Source organism: Emydura macquarii, unplaced genomic scaffold (assembly GCF_026122565.2).
Source record: "Emydura macquarii macquarii isolate MOO-44397 ecotype Brisbane River unplaced genomic scaffold, CSIRO-AGI_Emac_v2 contig_3671, whole genome shotgun sequence".
NCBI lineage: Eukaryota > Metazoa > Chordata > Testudines > Chelidae > Emydura > Emydura macquarii.
This window is the reverse complement of record NW_027133808.1, coordinates 7,623,621-7,643,786: the sequence shown is the minus strand read 5'-3', so window position 1 is coordinate 7,643,786 and position 20,166 is coordinate 7,623,621. Positions and strand designations below refer to the sequence as shown.

At 42.3% G+C, this 20,166-nt stretch overlaps 1 protein-coding gene across 7 annotated transcripts in view; it reads left to right on the top strand.

The window, feature by feature from the left end:
* FARP1 (FERM, ARH/RhoGEF and pleckstrin domain protein 1) overlaps positions 1-20,166 on the top strand; it is a 343,144-nt gene that overhangs the window by 234,549 nt on the left and 88,429 nt on the right. For 6 of the 7 annotated variants that reach the window (XM_067536881.1, XM_067536880.1, XM_067536884.1 and 3 more), the window contains 4 exons: positions 6,285-6,399; positions 8,272-8,419; positions 16,994-17,089; positions 18,262-18,425. In XM_067536881.1, coding sequence (XP_067392982.1) covers positions 6,285-6,399; positions 8,272-8,419; positions 16,994-17,089; positions 18,262-18,425 — 523 coding nt within the window. The remainder of the gene's footprint in view (positions 1-6,284; positions 6,400-8,271; positions 8,420-16,993; positions 17,090-18,261; positions 18,426-20,166) is intronic. The other variant, XM_067536882.1, reaches the window with a different exon arrangement.

Genomic DNA, 20,166 nt, shown 5'->3' with positions numbered 1-20,166 from the left:
ACTGACCTTACGTTGTCAGTGAGGATCTCCCAGCAAGTGTTACTTAGCGGCTTCATGGTCAGATTTGTAATATTGTCCGTGACGATCTTCCACCTGATAGTTGATGCTGAAAACAGGACATAGATCCTTTGCTGTACTCCGAAGAGAGATACTGAATCTAAAGAAGATGATGTTGCATTTGACACAATCAGGTTGAGGGAATGGTAGCCACAAGGCACGAGGAAAGCTCTTGGATTCAGCACAAGGATCCTTTCCTGGATGCCACTGTTTCTTCCCGTCTTATTCACGCCATTGTCATAGCCTTAGCCATGGCAGTCCTGAAGCTTTATTTTATTCTTTTTTCCACAAGTTAACCTATTGCAGTTGGGACCTTAATCTTATCCTCTGTGCACCTTTCAAGCCATTAGCAGAGTGCTCTCTCCTGCACTTATCCATGAAAACCTCTTTTCACAGAGCTATAATGTCAGCAGGAAGAGTAGGGAAATTCTGAGCTCTTATGGCAGATTGACTATACACTGTTTTTTATTGGGGGCAGAGAGCCACATCGTCCCATCCTAGTTTTCTCTCCAACATCTCCTCAGACTTTCACATTAACCAGGACATACAATTACCCATCTCTAAACTGCACAACTCTGGAGAAGATGCTACACATTCTAGATGTTAGGAGAGCACTCGCTTTCTGCCTAGAAAGAACTAGACTCTTGAGAGTATCTCCTAGACTTTTTGTCTCCTTCACAGACAGAATGAAGGGAACCCCTATTTCTGCCCAAAGATTATCCAAATGAGTCTTAGGATGTATTTTATGCTATTATGAACTCTCTTATGTTTATCCTTCTTCCAGGGAGATTGCCCACTTCACTAGGGCCCAGTCCACCTCTGTTGCTTTGTTCGAGAATGTCCTCATTAAAGACATTTGTAAAGTTGCCACCTGATCATCTGTTCACACCTTTTCCCAGCACTATGCCAAAGTGTATGCTTCCAGTGTATGCCTTTGGGATGGCTGTTATCCAATCTGTGCTAGATAGGATTCCTCAGCACCCACCCTCTCAGTTTGAGCACTGCTTGGTAGTTAGCTGAAGTGGCACACCCATAGGGACAATTACTTAAAGAAGAAAGAGAGGTTGATTACTTGTAAAGTAACTTGAGTTTGTCGACATGTTTTCTCCTTGTGGGTCCTCCACTACCTGTCCTTCTTCCCCTCTACTTCAAAGTCCTGTCATTAGGCTGGATTTTGCAATGAAGCAGGAACTATTTTAAATCTCTCACCAGAAATAGAAAAGGATTGGTTGAAGAGTTAGGATTTAAACAAGGAAAGGTAAGTTGTGCAGTCTATAACAAGACGACTAAGTAGGATAGAATGATCCATAGGATTAAAGCCATGCTAAGAGCAAATTGGCGAGATGAGAGATCTGTCATCACAGGCAAGGAGTAAGTTACTTACTCTTTTAGCCTGATCACCATTAAAAAGAGATTTGCTGAGCGAAAGAAAAACCTAAATTGACTGAGCCTTAGTTAATTGTTCCTCTTTGCTGCCAGAAGTGTGGTGCATACAATCGTATCTTTAATTGCTAGAAGAAGCTGATTCTTTTTCTTCACTGAAAAAGTGATGAGTAATATTGATCAGGACTTCTCTGCTGATGAAGGTTTGGGTGTTGATTAAATTAGATGTGATTTTGCATAATTTTTATGTATATAAAATAATATAATTTAAATTGTGTTTAAGAGATTTTTTAATTTTTTACTATTATATATGAAGAATGCCTGAAGGTGTCTGCATTTCCTTTTAAAAACAAATTTTCTGCTTGGTTTATTTTAACCTTAGAAATATCAGAAATGTCAACTCTGGTTACACTGATTTTGGTGGATGTCTTATTTTAGGCAGAGGGTGTTCAGAGAATGTATATTGTTACTTCCTGAACCTTAATTGGGGGGTAGTGGTGTTGAATCTATATCAAAGATTTCCTTTTTTCAGTGTTAAGAAGTCATGGCAGTTAAATAGTTATTAACAAAAATAAGGCAAAGTTTAAAACAGCTTTTAAATTAAAAATCTCTTTTCTTAATTGTACAAGTTTCACTCCTTTGCCTCAGATAATATTATTTTACTAGATCTTTAATAATTATAGATTCTCCTAGTCTAGACAGAACCTGAACTTCTAACAAGCTGAATGTTGTAACAATGCCATATACATTTAGAAATGTGTGGGTTCCTCTGTCTAGCGTGAGGCAGCTGTGATCTCGAAGAGGCTCCGCTATTGAGGGAATGAGATTACAGAATCTTTTGTACTATCTTAAACTGGTAGAGCTTGGTGTGGCTGACTTTTTATTTCTCTTTCCCTAGTCCAGGATCTGTCTATTCTGTTTAGAATTAACACATAAGTGTCTGTTTTATGAACCCCTAAAAATGTCATACTTGCATGTTATTTCTAATGGACTAGAGTTTAATATTGTCTGTTCCCATCTACAATGACCAAAATCCTGTATAAATCTCTCAATTCCCTGGTGTAATAGCAGAGTTTCCAAATTTGTTGTGCTAAAACTCCCTCCGAGGACCCCATGTGATTAATGTTCTTAATGAAGATACCTTGTCTCTCCTAAAATGTTTTCTGACAGCAATCCTGACAGCAATTATATAAAAACAGAAAGAGCAGGGAGTAAAGAGATGAAGAATGGCACTGTATCATCTTGCTGTATGCATACACCTCTGTATGGCAGGTCTTTGCATGATGGGTTTAGCTTTCCAGGAGTCCCTTTGTGATCTTTGGCAGGATCTTCACTGATGCTCTTAATATAAAATCCTATTTTGAGAGCAGCAAATGGGTTATATTGAAATTAACATATATATTACAAAACAGCTTATTTCCTATGAAAGATGCTACATAAAATATCTCAAAGCATTATAGAACGTTGTTAGAACAGAGAATGCTTCACGTGCTTTGGTACAGTGACTCATGCAGAAAAGGAAAATGTGAGGTAAAAGGATGAAGCAGATAAAAAGAAAAGAGAGCTGAAATGTTAAAAGCATTAGAGATACTAGAAGTACTACTTCAGGCTAGTTACAGCAAGGGGAGAATGGAGTGACGTGCTAATGGGATAAGAGAAAAGTGAGTTGCAGTTAAAATCAACCTTTGGCTAAAATGAACAGGAAGGTTTTAAGGTAGAGTAATAAATGAGGGAATGGCTCAGAGGGAAGATGAGCTCCAGAAAGTGCAGCTCTATCTGTAGAAACATACTAGAAAGGCGTCTTAGATGGAAATAAAGGGACTGGGAAGAGAAGAGGGAGAAGTAGATGGATACAAAGTCAGAGAGAACAAGTCCTGGTGAGTTTTGGAAGCCAAGAAGGTGATTTGAAATGGATTTGGGGGTGGTAGATGCAGTGAAAGTGGCAGTAAGCAATTGCTTCAGGGAGAGAATAGTCTGGCTGCAATACTTTTGGCCTCTTGGAGTTTAGAAAGTAGGGCTTTAGGAAAGCTATACAAAAAGGAAATTTAAGCCCTTGCATGGGTGATGAGCTAAGTGTGAGTAATATTTTCAGCAGAGTTTGATGTTATGGAGCTAGTGATAAGGCAGATTTCCTTCTTCCTTAAACATCCTCCTTTCATTTTAAGTTCAAGTTTAAGTTTAAGCGGAGTGCCCCAGGGGTCGGTCCTGGGGCCGGTTTTGTTCAACATCTTCATTAATGATCTGGAGGATGGGGTAGATGCACCCTCAGGAACTTTGCAGATGACACTAAGCTAGGGGGAGCGGTAGATACCCTGGAAGGTAGGGATAGGATACAGAGTGACCTAAACAAACTGGAGGATTGGACCAAAAGAAATCTGATGAGGTTCAACAAGGACAAGTGTAGAGTCCTGCACTTAGGACGGAAGAATCCCATGCACAGTTACAGACTGGGGACCGATGAGCTAGGCAGCAGTTCTGCAGAAAAGGACCTGGGGGTAACAGTGGATAAGAAGCTGGATCTGAGTCAGCAGTGTGCCCTGGTTGCCAAGAAGGCTAATAGCATATTGGGCTGTATTAATAGGAGCATTGCCAGCAGATCGCGGGAAGTGATTATTCCCCTCTATTCGGCATTGGTGAGGCCGCATTTGGAATATTGTGTCCAGTTTTGGGCCTCCCCACTACAAAAAGGATGTGGAGAAGTTGGAGAGAGTCCAGCAGAGGGCAGCAAAAATGATTAGCGGGCTGGAGCACAAGACTTATGAGGAGAGGCTGAGGGAACTAGGCTTTTTAGTCTGCAGAAGAGAAGAATGAGGGGGGATTTGATAGCAGCCTTTAACTACCTGAAAGGGGGTTCCAGGGAGGATGGAGCTAGGCTGTTCTCGGTGGTGGCAGATGACAGAACAAGGAGCAGTGGTCTCAAGTTGCAGTGGGAGAGGTCTAGGTTGGATATTAGGAAAAAGTTTTTCACTAGGAGAGTGGTGAAGCACTGGAATAGGTTACCTAGGGAGGTGGTGGAATCTCCATCTTTGGAGGTTTTTAAACTGAGGCTGGGATTATTTAGCTGAGGTTAGTCCTGGTGAGTCCTGCTTTGAGCAGGGGGTTGGACTAGATGACCTCCTAAGGTTCCTTCCAACTCTATGATTCTAAGATCGAGGATGACCCCCAAGATTTCTGACCTTGGGGACAAAGTAGACCTCTGAGCCCTGATCTGCGCTTAAAATGTTGATTGGCATAGCTGCATAACTTCTGCTGAGCACTGTATTAATACTGACATAAGCCCTGGTGTAGATGCAGATAGGTTAACAGAAGAATACTTCCACTGACCTAACTACCACTGCTCAGGGAGCTGGATTACCTATAGCGATGGAAAAATTCCTTCCTTTGCTGTAGGAACTGGAAGCATCTGCACTATGGTGCTACAGCAACATAGCTGCAGGGCTGTAGCTGTGCAGCTGCAGCACCAATAGTTTAGACATGGCTTCAGTGAAAGGGGAGTTAGTGATATGGGACAGTAGACTTTTTACGCAGGAGGATTCTAATTTTTAAAATATTCAGTAGTGGAAAGAAAAAGAGTATTTAGGAGTTGATCAAACAGACAGCATGATCTTCTAGCACATCATCTATTAATTCTTTTCAGAGGTGTAAGTTGTAGAATTTATTCAAAGTCTGCATATGATTCCTGGATTTTAAGTTAGTCTCTTTATAAGGAAGCTCATTAGGTATAAAAGATTTATAAAACTACATAACTTGGATATTGGGGTATCTTACTGATCTTTCCCAGAGAGGTGGACAAAGGTCAGTGAGAGCCTTCATTCATTGTACTGCTGTTCCTAGTACATAATGGACAGAGGGGATGTCCTTTTACAAAGAAACCAATAGCAGTGTTTTCAGAAACATGTAAATAATATATGATACAATAGCTATTAAATATTCTGTCTGATTCCCATGCATGGATTGTCAAAAATAAGTGACATCCCACCTAATGTGGCAGAGCTGAAAGAACAAAATGTTGCATGCTTGTAATTGCAACAACTGCAGAAATCATTTCAGTCTGAGAAACAATTTATTAAAATCCATTCATAGAAGAAAAAATAACAATAAGCCAGAGAGAGAAAAAAGACTGGATGTCGTGAAGTACTGCAAAATACGAAAAAGACAAATGCTTCATAAATTCCTGAATTGCGCTCTCTCTCTCTGTGTGTGTGTGTGTGTGTGTGTGTGTGTGTGTGTGTGTGTGTGTGTGTGTGTGTGTGTGTGTGTGTGTGTGTGTGTGTGTGTGTGTGTGTGTGTGTGTGTGTGTGTGTGTGTGTGTGTGTGTGTGTGTGTGTGTGTGTGTGTTTAAAAACAAACAAATCACCCCAAAAAACCTTTCTTTCTTCAAATTTGCCATAATTGCATAAAACTTTTGGGGTGGAGTTCAGGGAAAGAAACAGGCATTTGTTGTTCTAGTGGAAATGAAGTTGCTGTGTTGAGTGCCACAATGAGCTTGACGGAAGCTGATCTGCTCCTGTGAAATGTTCATCAACAAATTGAACCCCCTCCACCAAACCTTATCATACACCCCAGTCAATATATCTTTGAAATTATTTCATTTGTCAGGATGACTTTTAAAAATCTACTTACAGGGTTTTTGGGGGGGAGATAGAATCCTTAACTCTTGGACTACTTCTCATTGTTTCAGAACTTATAAGGATAATAAGGAATATGTGGAATGTACAATAATGAAAATGTGTCATAAAATCATGTTGAAATTTTGGACAAACAAACTTTTATTACTCTGTCTTTTGGCTTGTCTGAATAATATAGATTAAACACAAGGTTTTGATTTTTCTGTGTCTCTCTAGCTGAGATTGGGGATTTTGATGAAACCATAGACCATGAACACTTAGCGAAGAACAAGTATATACCTCAACAAGAAGCACTAGAAGACAAAATCATGGAATTTCACCGCAATCATGTGTAAATCCCTGCTTTTTTTTCTTACTAGCTTTCCTTTCCTTCAATATAATTCTAACTGTGAACATATGTTGGGCTTTAGCTAGAAAAGACTTTCAGGCTTATGAGTTAGGGTTACTTTTTGCCTACTCTTTAAATATCTGGCATGTTTACATGAGAATCAGTTGATTTTTACTTTCTTTCTAGCATTCAGTTATTTTTATAGCTTGTTTCACACAAAAGGCTTTATTGTCAATTTTGTGCATACAAATACAATTGTAAATGATGACCCTGATCCTGCAGATACTTGTGTCAGTAGTCGCATTGTTGTCAAGGTCACTGAATACGTCTTCACATTTCATTGCCATGATTACAGATGCGTGACGAAGGGCTCAAAAGACAAGTTTTGGGGAAAACTCGTGAGCCTGGGGGAATCTGAGAGGTTCTCTGAATAGGATTTAAAATTGTATTAGAAATGGAAGGTTAGGTATCATAGAACCTGGAGAAGAGATGGGTCTTAGACGGGAGTTAAGAGGTTGAGGATCAGTTAGGAACAGAAAGGCAGGGACTCAAGCCATTGCATTTTGAACTAAGTGAAGTTTTGGTTTATTGGTTTTGGTTTTTGTAGCAGCAATTATATTAATCAGGACTGTATGATTTAATATGAAGAATTTAACATTTATGAAACCCAAAATGTATGTTCAGTGCCTTCAGTGTCTTTCATCTTATTTCTTAACCCACCCAATTATGTAGTATACAATATTCATACAATCTTTAATTTTGATGAATCCATTAAGCCATATCATTTACTGTTCTGTTGGAGTAAATTATATTAAATTCTTTTGAAGCTAATGGTTGAAGATACACATAATTAACCAGCAAAAATACTTTCTGTACATCATTGTTTTTGTGTTGTCCCACACTGTTATAATTTGGGAGCTAGAATTCATCATTGAAAGAGCCTCTGTATTTGTGCTTTAAAGCTGGTATGCCCATGGTAGGGGACCTCTTAGTTCATCAGCAGGGGAAAACTCATTAAAATGAAAACATTTTAACTGTAATATATTTTTATTTTAAAAAACATAACAATGCTATAATAGCTAAAACTCTTATATCTGGAGATCTGCTTCCCAGCTTAATTGTACCATAGATGAAAACTGGTCACAATCCAATATCTTCTAATGGAGGCTCTTTAAAGTTCCAAGTCTGTAGAAGGCCAGGTCCACAATGCAGTCTTCTGCCAGCATACCTGTGTCAGTTAAGGATGTGAATTGCTGTGCTACCTGACCAACATAGCTGTGCCAGCAGAAGTCGCTAGTATAGATGCAGCTATTCCAGCAAAGCTGTGCTTTTACTGGTTTAGCTTGTTCACTCAGGGGGAATGGTTTCGCTATAACTGTACAAAGCACAGCACTACAAGTGTTTGGTGACATAGTATGCGGGTCTAGATACACCAGTAAGGACCTCCTAGTGGAGACATGGGCTCTGTTTGAGATACACATTATATTTGTAAGTGACTGTCATTTTGGGTATTTAAATTTTTGAGTGTCTAACTAGACACCCCATAAATGGGCCTGACTTTCAGAAGATGGATGCTGAGCACTTTTGAAAAGATCAGGCTTCTCTGAGGTATCTCAAGTTGGGCACCCAAAAACAGAGGCATCCAAAATCACTATTTGCTTTTAAAAATCTTGTTTTTTGAGAGCAGAGCTATTGTTCTACCTGCTAACAGTTGGGTGACATAGAATGACCATATGGATATTATCTAATTAGCAGGAACCAGTTTCCATGATGAAATGTCTTTTTTCTCCCTAAAGAAGTAATTTGATCCCCTATTTAATAGATGTGGAGAATTCAGGTCCCTTGGTTTTTCTTTTTTCATTTTTGTTTCCAAAGTGGACAGACACCAGCAGAATCAGATTTCCAGCTCCTAGAGATTGCCCGCCGGTTGGAGATGTATGGAATCCGGTTGCATCCAGCGAAGGACAGAGAAGGGACTAAGATCAACCTGGCAGTTGCCAACACAGGCATTCTAGTTTTTCAGGTTAGAACTGCTCTGATCATGGCTTTAATCTTTAAAACAGACTTTCTTTTGACAAAAGTAATTAATTACACCAGTGGTGCAGCCTCTGCATGAAATGTGTCTAGTGAAGCTAGATTTACAGCCGTCCTCCTTTAAGGCTAGCATGCACCCAAAGCCACCAAAATTTCAGGATGCTCCCAGAGTCACTTCCAAATCTGGCCTTAGACCTATGTAACTGCATAAGGTCCCACACTTCCAGGGTCTGCTACAAACCTAATCTAGCAGCTAGAGCTCCACCCCCAGTTTCCAGTCCATAGCCTTGTCTGTTTCCAACATCCATATACTATTGAAGAGACTCTTCCCTAACTGCCTTCCTCTGATCCATAGTCAGAAAGCTACATGTTGACTACAACTCCTCACTAACCTGAAGCACATAGGAGGTGGGTCATCTGAGGCCACAGGGCATCATAAACAGAAAGGACGGTCTTAGGCAAGCATGAAGTAGCAGGGATTGGGAGTAGTGAGTATGTGGAAGTGGGTGGTAAGAAGCAGAGGGAGATCCAGGAAGAGGTGGGAGAGAACTAGATGGGTGTTCCCCATAGAATTCCTGGTATAGGCTTTGCAAAATCTAGGGCCACCCCTAGTTGCTTCCCCCAGCCAAGGCCCCTCCCAGCAATCTCTTCATTCTACCTTTGCCCAGTCCAGCAATCCCTCTTCCTTCTGTCTTCTTCCCCCCAACTTCTTAGGGCTACCTGATGTAGATTTAAAAACAGATTCACCGATACATCTTAGTCAACTTTTACATTTGATTCTCTCATTCTTCAGTTTCTTAAATGAGTAGCAAACTAAACTGTGTGTCATCATTTTAAAGGGTCAGATCATCAGCTGGTACAAATTGGTCTAATTCCAAATGGAATTATGTCTGTGTATACAAGCTGACAGTCTGGCCAAAAACATTCAATCCTGCCTCTGCATAAAAATTGAGGGTTAAAAAAATGAGTAAAATATGCTGTAAAACATCTGCAATTATTAAAATAACTATTCCTTTAAAAACAAAACAAAAACCTCAATATTTTAAAAAACATGAAAAGTTTCAAACCTTCTATAAAAAATAAAAAAATCCAGCTTCCAGACCTTAAAAAAAACCAAAAAACACACCTCTGAACCAGTAGTTCCAATGGGGCTACTTTAAGAATAATCATCATAAAAGAAAAATAGCACCAAAATACCGCACAAGTGTCAAAATAGAAAATGTCAGTAAACTTGATCAACAATTGAAAGAATGCCTAAGAACATTGAAAGCTGCTAAAAAAGCACATGGATTAAGTAAATACACATGTGAGCACCCAGGCACACTGTACAAATTTTCCTTAGTCTTGTTTTAAAGCGGTAGGAAGTGTTACAAGCAAGGCCCTAGTCCTTCAGCTAGATGTCTGTGACAGGTTCCCTGCACCCATACAAAACATCACTGACATCCCAGGGTCTCTGTGGGTGCAGCAGATCTAGTTACAAGTTCTGGGGGCATGGTCCTGATCCTGGAAAGTCATTGAGCACCATCAACTCCTATTGACTGTAGCACTTACTACTGATGTTGTGTATGACCTCTGGGGGACTCCTCATGATAGGAACCATTATACTCAATATTGAGCATTCGCATGATCAATCCCTAAAGCACTAAATCGTGCAAAGGAATCTTTCTGCACAGCCTCTTACCCATTGCAGTCAAGCCAGACCCTCTGTAGTCCATTAGACTCTTTGGCACAAGGGTTCGTGCAGGCAGTGCCCTTTGCAGGACTGGGACTAATTTTCTCCTTTATCGATTGATGTAAGTGAGCAAAATAAACTATAATGATTTTAAAATTTAAAAAAAGGAAGATAAAGGTTCATTCACAAATGCTGACTGCAAATGTTTATTTTTACTGGAATTTTATTTAGAAACCATCTGCTGTGTTGTTGAATTTCCTAGCGGAAATAGTTATGACATTAATATAACTTACTTAGACAGCATGCTGATCTTACAAACATCATCATAGTGTCAGTGCTTGTCTATTTGCCTAATGTGGAAATAACAAAGCAACATGGTTCTGTACACTTAGAAATCCAGTAGAAGCTGCTTTTATAACCATAAGAAACTCCGTGCAGGCTTATAAGTATATTAATAATGAAGTTTCTTCTTTGAGTGCTTGCACATGTTCATTCCAAAGCAGAAGTGTGCAGCACAGTTGCCAGAATTTTTTCCTTTAGTGGTATCCGTCAGGTCAGCTCCAGTAACCTCTGATGCTGTGCGCTCATAACACCAGTATAAGGGACCCCACCAACCCGTGCCCCCTTAGTTCCTCCTTACCACCCGTGACAGTTACTGGAATTTCCCTCATTGATCAGGCAATTTCTCTGAATGGTTTTCTTGTCTTTTCTGAGACTTGTCCATTCCCCAGTGCCAGGATGTGCCTCGGTCACCGGGATTTAAGCACTGAGCTTCCTGCGGCAAGCCGATGCTCTTGAGCAACCCGCACTCGAGTTGTCTCAAGTACTTAGGGGAAGCTCATAGGAAGAATGGTTGCCAGATCTGCAGGGACTTCAAACTCTGCACCAAGAAAGACTGAGCAGTGAGATTGAAAGTCCTCCTCATGGAGGCAGCCCTAAGACCAGCATTGGAATCATGCTTGGACTCAGCACCAAGGACCTGCACTTCGGTGCAGAGTGCACCTCCGGTCATTTGACTGTCCCAGCACTGATCCTCTTCCCTGGTGCCTCAGAAGCAGCACCATAAGCACCAGGAGAAGAGTCATTCACTGATGCTGAAAGGAAGCAGGTGAGAGGATCAGAATAGAGCGAGACCCGCATCATGCTGCTGTCCCTCCCCAGCACTGCAGCAACCTCCTCCATCAGCTTTGGTACCCCCACAAGCTCTGCTAGCTCTGGCATGGGATGTATCATCCTCCAGCAGACAACATACCAGTCAGTTTGCAGTACTGTCAACCTCAGAGGGACTTACGGCTGCTAGAGACCTGCTCACCTTTCCACTCCCAGGGTCCCTGGAGAGTCAGGACTTGGCACCGCCGGTACCGATGAGCAACAGAGGGCCATTCCCCGGCATTCACACAGCACTGAGACCACCCTCTAGGGGAAAACCCCCTATGATGGCCTTGCCTCCGACTTCTCCAGGGCTCCATTCACCAGCACCAAGGGGGACAACACTGCCTTGGTCTGCCCTGCCACATCTCATCTTCCTCTTCGGAGGCCGAAGTGGAGTCCTACTCTTCCCACCATTGGGACTGCCCACACTACTCCCCGTGCCATTCCTACCCTGCAGTGGCCTCGGGCACTATGTCCACGATGCTTGGCTTATTGGTCTGTGGGGACTAGCACCCATGCAATGGCCCTTTTGGAAACTCTTGGGGTTTCTCCCAGGCCAGGGCACTGTTTCTAGGTATTCATATTCTGTGGCATCAGAAAGAAGGGCACCTCTGGTACCACATCACGAGACTTTCAACCTGGACTCCGCTGCCGATCCTGGTGCCAAACCTCAAGAGGAGGTCCCATAGGTCTTAGTCGGGACAGAGAAAGGGGCGGAAGCCACTCACACAGCATCAGCCTCCTTCACCTCCTCCCCAGATGAGGCAGTGCCACGTCAAGGTGACATAAGGCCTACCAGGACTTACTAAAGCGGATGGCCTCTAACTTGGGTATCCAAGCCGAAGTGGTCAGAGAGACGACCCAGCAGGTCCCTCAAGAGTAGCTCTACCCCTCAACGAGGCAATCATAGACATGGTTAAGGAGATCTGGCAAACTGCCGCATCTCTCCCACCTATGGCTAAATGAACAGAATGCAAATACTTCATACTAGCCAAGAGGTACGAATTCCTGTTCTTGCACTCTCTCCCAGGGTCCCTGGTCATGGCAGCTGGCAATGGAGGGACCTTGAAGATCAAGTGGACCCCAAGACAAAGGACCCAAAAAAGCTGGACTTGTTTGCCGGAAAGCCTATTTGATGGGCAGGCTATAACTCCAAATAATGAAGCAGCAAGCTTTGCTAGGTCGCTATGATTTTAATATGTGGAAGTCAATGCAAAACTTTAAGGGCATGCTCCCCCAGGAGGCCAGGGAGGAGTTTTCTTCACTAGTTGAAGAAGGGAAGACAATAACCTGAGCCTATAGACAGCCTCGAACACTGCCAATTCTGCAGCCAGATTGATGGCCACAGTTGTTACCATGCACTGGAGCTCATGGTTACAGTCTTCAGGGTTTCCTCAGGAGATGCAGCCAACTCTCCAGGATCTCCCATTCAAAGGGTCCTCACTCATTTCAGAGCAAACAGACAAACTCCACAAACTTAAGGCTTCCAAGGTGACCCTAAAATCTCTGGTCCTATACACACCCTCAGAGTCTAGGAAACACTACATACCTCAGCAGACTGGATGCTGTTTTGCACAGCCTGCTAGGCAGGACCAGTGGAGGAGGAAGAAAAAAGGGTTTGTGCATAGATCCCCGCCACCAACCTTCTCAGGGCCGATGCATTCTGCCCCAAGATGCTCGGGCAGTTCGAAACACTCGTTTTAATGAGGCACTTGAAGACAACATCTCAGTTCCCTCAGTTCTGGATTCAGTTACCCTCTTGTTTACCAACTGGCTTTCCCACTTCCTCAGTGCTTGGACCAATATTACCTCAGACCACTGGGTTCTAAGCACAATAGAATTTTGTATATCCTCCAGTTTTTATCCACCCTGCCTTCCCACCCATCCTCCTTCAGTGACCCTTCTCATGAGCAGCTATTGGAACAAGAAGTCCAATCTCTCCTTCCAGAGGGAGCAGTGGAAGAAGTTCCATGCCACCTAAGAGGAAAGGGGTTTTATCCCCATTACTTCCTAATTCCAAAAGCCAAGGGAGGTCTCAGACCAATCCTAGACCGGTGTTGTCTCAACCACTATCTCAAGGGCTTGAAGTTCTTCATGGCATCCTTAACGTCCATCATTCCTTCATGGATCCACCCTCAACCTAAAGGACGCATAATCTACATATTAATTTTCCAAGGCCATGGAAGATTCCTAAGATTTGTTGTTTTTAAACCACACTCATTAGTTAGTGGTTCTCCCATTTGGGCTGTTGGCTGCCCCCTGGGGCTTCACCAAATGTATGGCAGTAGTAATGGCTTTCCTCAGGAGAAAGGGGGTTTCATGTATTCTCATATCTCGACGACTGGCTAATCAAAGGCTGGTCAAGAGCTCAAGTGAAATCTGATATTCTTCTTATCCAATCGACCTTCCAGGCGTTACACCTCCTAGTAAACTATCAGAAATCTGCCCTTATCCCTGTACAAAGGACAGAATTCATTGGAGCAGTTCTTGACTCTGTACAGGCGAAGGCCCTGCTTCTGGAGGATCGTTTTCGCTCAATCTCAACCCTGATTAGTTCCCTTAGACACACCCGGTCACCATGGTCTGGGTATGCTTGAGCCTTCTGGGCCACATGACATTGTGCTCATATATGGTGCAACACACAGGCTATGTCTCAGATATCTCCAGGCCTTGTTGGCCCCAGTATATTTGCCATCACATCATCACCTGGACATGGTACTCACCATCCCACCTCAAGTCCTCGATTTGCTGACTTGGTAGTTGAACCAGTGCACGGTCTGTGCAAGAGTACCTTTTTCAAGACCCAAACCGTCAATGTCTTTGGTCTCCAATGCCTCAGCGCTGGGTTGGGGAGTCCACCTCAGGCAAATCAGGACTCAAGGCCTATGGTCACAAGAAGAGCTCTCTCTTCATATCAGTATCAGGGAACTCAGGGCAGTCTGCCTAGCCTGTCAAGCATTCCTATCCCACATTACAGGCAAGGTGGTCTCAGTTCTTGTGGACAATACAACTGCCATGTACTATATCAACAGGCAGGGCAGGGCATGTTCTTCCCCCCTGTGTCAGGAGGCAATCCGGCTGTAGGAATTCTACATCACACACCCAATCTATCTAGAAGAATCTTATCTGCCATAACCAAATCGCAGATCACCTCAGCAAGTCCTTCTCCACTCACCACGAGTGGTCCCTCTGATCGGACATCACAAAAGACATCTTCCAATGGTGGGGGACTCCCCATATAGATCTGTTTGCTACCTGTGACAACAGGAAATATCAGCTTTGTTCCCTGTGGGGCCCAACTCCAGGGTCTCTTACGGATTCTTTCCTGTTAGCATGGACAACTCACCTGTGTTATGCTTTTCCACCATTCCATTGATTCACAAGGTTCTGATGAAGATCAAGCAGGGCCAAACACGGTTCATCCTCATAGACCCAGCGTCGTCCAGGCAACATTGGTTCACCGCCCTATCAAACCTTTCAGTGGAGACCCCAATCTGGCTCCTGCTACATTCGGTCTTGATCACCTGAGACCACAGTCGGCTCCTCCAGCTAACCTCAGCTCTCTTCATCTCACTGCCTGGAACCTCCATGGCTGAATCCTGAAGAGCAAGCTTGCTTGGAACAAGTCTGTGGAATCCTGCTAGACAATAGAAAACCTTCCATCAGGGCAGTCTTCCCAGTGAAGTGTTCCATCATTGGAACTTATTTTGGAGTACCTGCTGATCTTGAAACAGCAAGATCTGGCCTTTTCTTCAATCAAGGTCCACCTGGCAGCCATTTCAGTCTTTCATCCTAAGGTTGACAACCTAAGGTTTCATCCTAAGGTTGACAACAGATCTCGCACTAAATGGTAATCCATTTTCTCAAAGGCCTAGAAAGAGTGTACCCTTGGGAAAAGGAACCGATCCTTCCTTAGAACTTAAACCTCGTCCTGTCAAAGTTTATAGGCCCATGCTTTGAGCCACTAGCGACATGCTTGCTGTTACACCACTCTTGGAAAGTGACCTTCTTAGTGGCTATCACCTCAGCCAGGAGGGTTTCAGAGATCCGAGCACTCACATTGGAACCCCTATATATAATCTTCTTCAAAGATCCACATCCAGAGTTCCTCCGAAAAGTGGTCCCACAATTCCACTGAAGCCAAGTAATTTTTTTAACAGTATTCTACTCTCAGCTGCATGCAAATAGGGAGAAACGGCACCTGTATTCCATGGATGTTAAACAGGCCCTGGCGTTTTATATTCAAAGGACCAAATCATTCTACAGATTGACCCAGATGTTCATAGCAATAGCAGAGAGAATGAAGGGACTTCCCATCTCTGTCCAGAGGATTTCCTCTTGGATTACCACATGTATCTGTGCATGTTACGAGCTCATAGGAGTCCCTCCTCCGGCTAACCTGACAGCTCACTCCACAAGGTCCCAGACCTCTTTGGCTGCTTTCCTAGCGCAAGTTCCTATTTAAGATATCTGCAGGGTAGCAACCTGGTCCTCAGTGCACATATTCTCAGCACACTACACCATTACCCAGCAAGCCAGATACGCCAACTTCGGCTGCGCAATCTTGGAGTCAGCTTGTCCTTGAAACTCCAAGCCCACTTCCTGTGTACCTGCTTTTGAGTCACTCACATTGGAATGGACATGTGCAAGCACTCGAAGCAAAAACGGTTACCGACCTTTCTGTGTTGTTCTTCAAGATGTGTTGCACATGTCCATTCCGAGACCCGCCCTCCATCCCCTTTTATCAGAGTCAGTCAGTAAGAAGAAATTGGGGGGGCATGGGGTGGTGAGGCTCCCTATACCAGCGCTATGAGTGTGTGGCACCAAAGGGTGCTGGAGCCGACCTGCTGGATACCACTAAGGGCAAAATATTCCAGCAACTGTCCTCGGGACGCACACACACCTACACTGGAATGGACATGTGCAACACATCTCAAAGAACAACAGTCACAGAAACATTAGTAACGGTTTTTTTATTGCTAAATTGAAATGATTAATACTTTAAATCGTCCTCTAAATTTAGCATAGGTTAATTAGAAAACAATGTCCTGCTCAAATGGTGCAATCTGATTCTGAACATACACAAAGCCTTTCATAGTTCATGGCTTCTGAGCAGTTAGGAGGCATTTCCTGACTCATCAAATAAACACTGTCAAGTAATTAATTTATATAATTTCCTTTTACTTCTGTTGTTATGTGTTAAAGATTAATACCCCCATTGCTTATTTCTTCCCCCAGAAAGCGGAGCTATTTAAAGGAATGATGATTTTACTGATCAGATTAAAAATAGAGAGAGTTTAGACGTTCCTGTCATATGTGAGGAATGCAGTAGTTTTAAAAATTTTCTGATAACTAATACAGCCCAACATTTAATAATATTGTATTGTAACATCTTTTGAGCAGAGTGGGTCTGCCTGGGACACTGACCCTCACTGAATTATGTAGTCACTACTGCACTATAAGGCACCCAATCTTGTAATCATTTATGCATGTTCTTAACTTTAAGTACTTGGGGTCAGTAGAATTAATGATGTTCTTAAATTGGAATGTGTGTAAGTGTTCATAGGATTGGAGCCTAAACAATTAGTAATGGCACCATTTCGAGCAAATACATTTTAAACAGTGATTATACAAAAGTGCTTTTGGTAACTATCAAATTTACCTTACAGATACATTCTTGGAATATCTAAACTCTTCCTTTTATCTGTAATGTGACTTAGCTTTGTTTGTCATCTTTAGGGTCATACCAAGATCAATGCCTTCAACTGGTCTAAGGTTCGAAAGCTGAGCTTCAAGAGGAAGCGTTTTCTTATCAAGCTACGGCCTGATGTCAACGTAAGTCCTTGATATGCTTCAATTTGCGGAGAGGGTCTCTGGTAAATTCCTAGATGTTTTAGTTGCCTGGTTTGTAATCAGTGAGGGGTTTTTTAATTGATCATTTACACTTATCTCTGGGGCTAGTGCTTTGATAACAATTTCTCTCATGTCCACCTTAAAAGCGACAGCCACGCTGGGCAGACTCAGCAGAGAAGCTAAGAGCCAAACAACCAAGAAAGATATTGAGTATTTCCATGGCTGTCACTCCATTTACTAAAATATTACTGTCAATGCCATGCTGAGTACGTGATTCTTCCTGTTGAATTCTTCAGCTGGTGAACTTGGTGTAGGGCACACTCTTAATAATTAACATCAAACTGATATGTTAGTGATGTTTAACTATTGGAATATGCACTCTGCTGTGGTGTGCAATTGTGATCTTCTGTTCCCTAAAACTGAATGCTTTTGCCTGGGTACTGGGGGGTGAACAATCAGCAGCTCAGCAGTTCCGCATTTCCATACGATATTTGTGACTGAAGAGGACTCTCACAGTTGTGAGATATAGCCTATCGCTTTTCTTGTAATACAATGCACAAAACAAATGTTCTGAGGCTGGTATCAAATCAAATGAAAGGATTTGAGACAGGAGCAGGGAAGCAGACATGATTAAATGCTTCTCAGGAAAGGGAAAGGATGTGTTAATCTAGTTGAAGGGCTTCCTACAAGACATACCTTTTAAAATGACAGTTCAGAAAAGTTCCTGCAGATTATGTTTGTATGTCTTCTTTGAACACTGTGCTTCAAAGAAATATGGACGCTGCTGCCATTCAGTAAAATCCATTTGTTCTTTCCTGGCTGGCTGCCACAGGATGCTGAAATGTCAGCCGGTGGAGATATAAATTGGAATGAGAAGAAAAACAGGCTATTCTGATTTAGTATATTGCATTCTTCAAATAATTTGAGGAGCCTTGTCTTAGGTCTGTTACATGAGGCAATTGGGAAAATTGTGGGGAATTGCTCTTTGTTAGTCATGCTAAGAGTATGTATTAGGTTCTTGGGATGAACGGGAGGGCTCATTGGGCAAGGAGACAGGCGAGTCAGGAGAGAGAATTTGTGCATAACATCAGTGTATCAATGTATATGTCCAGTGTGTTGCTCACTTGTATTAGTAATGCTCTTACATCTTTTAGAGTTCATTCCAGGACACCTTGGAATTCCTGATGGCCAGTAGGGATTTTTGCAAGTCTTTCTGGAAGATCTGTGTAGAACACCATGCCTTTTTCAGACTCTTTGAGGAGCCCAAACCAAAGCCTAAACCTGTTCTTTTTACTAGAGGTTCATCATTTAGGTTCAGGTAAGACCTATTTTCCCCTTTCTGTCTCCTGCTATCGTTCCTCTTCCCCATTAAAATCTCACTGTCCTTATTTTAATCCTAGATCTTTAATGTTTTTCTCTTTGGTGTTGCAAACTGCTGCTTTATGATTGCTAACCCACCTGTTCAACAAGAGTAATGCATGGGAAGCTGTGGAATAAAATCCTAAATTCCACTTACAGTAGCTGCTAAAGGCAATGGTGAAGAGAAGCCAATAGTATCCACTGCACTTGTTCCACCCCATCCCAACCCCTGCAATCCATCTGTACACCAGACAGGCCCACTAGTTCCCCACATCTGTTACTCCTGTGATTTGTCATCAGTGCCCCTCATGCTCCCAGGGAGAGAGTTCTACTCTGCAGATCACAAGAGGAATGGATTTTCCTTCCCTGGCCTCCCTACGTACAGCCTGACAAATATCTTAATGTTTTTTGGTCTTAGTGTATAAAAATGCTGATGTGTAACTGCTGCCCATGTTTGCTGCTGGATGGACTATTTGTAGCATCTTCCATGTAATGCCATTTGATTCTTATAGGACACATATTGGGCCTGATTTTCCACTACCTGCATCTTGTTAGGTCATTTACACCTGTGCAAAGTGAGTTCAAAATGCTATCAAATCAGAGACACCAGTTGTCTCATAGAGGTATGCAGTCATGTTGATTTCTTTTCCAGCCTCTTCCAGCTTTCTTTCCTGTGTGAAAATAAAGTAGATGACATGGAAAGACCTGGAGCTATTCGTGGGGGGAGACAAAAGCTGCAATCTAAATTGTAGGGTTTAATGACTGCCAGAGTAAATGAAAAAATTGCAGACACACTCAACATACTCGATTAAACATGCACATAGTTTGGAGTGGAGCCATATGCTTTTTTTATGTCTCTCATTGTGATCTTTGCTGAGCGCATTATAGGAAAAGTATTGATTTTCATTGTTGCAGTAGGCCTGGCTATAGTTGGTGCCTCACAAGAGGTCTGGAGATTTGTATTCCTCACCGGACATTTTCCAGGGTGTGGGATATGCATTTCTAACTGAGTGCAAATTCCATTGCTTTCCTTTACTTCTGGTATTCATGTCCATACACAATATAAGTGATTGGCATTGACTCCTTTTTCATGGAATACAAGAGCAAGGCTTGAAATCCATCTCAGGCAGAATCTCTACAGAAAATGTTTGTACCTATAGTTAAATGTCTTTAAGAGCAACAATTGAATCCTGAAATGTATTTTCACTGTTCTCTATTCAATACCAGTGTTTATTGACACCAGTTAATAGAGGTAAGACTGAAATATAACTTGCAGAAATGATCCAGAAAGATACATTTTTTCATAGGAGGAAAGTTGAAATCTCTCTTTCTCTTCCCTTTGTCTTTGGTGACAGTAACATAATTCACCGTAAAGGGCACACAGTTGAATTTAGGCAGTGGTGAAATGGTCTGTATTTTATCTTTCTAAAGGTATTGACATAGCAAAAACCGCAAGTGACATTTTATCCATCAATGTACAATGAGATGCATTGCATTCCAATTACGAAATGTGAGTTAATACTTCAGTAGAAATAGTTGTGTATGTAGTTTACTATGAATTCATAGGGTACAGTCTCTACAACTGCGCACCAGCATGCCTGGCTTCTTATGTGCACCCCTGAGCTTGGTAGGTGAGTGATGGAAGCTGAAAATGGACTGCATGAAGCAGCTTATCACTGACTACATGGTTAAATCAAACT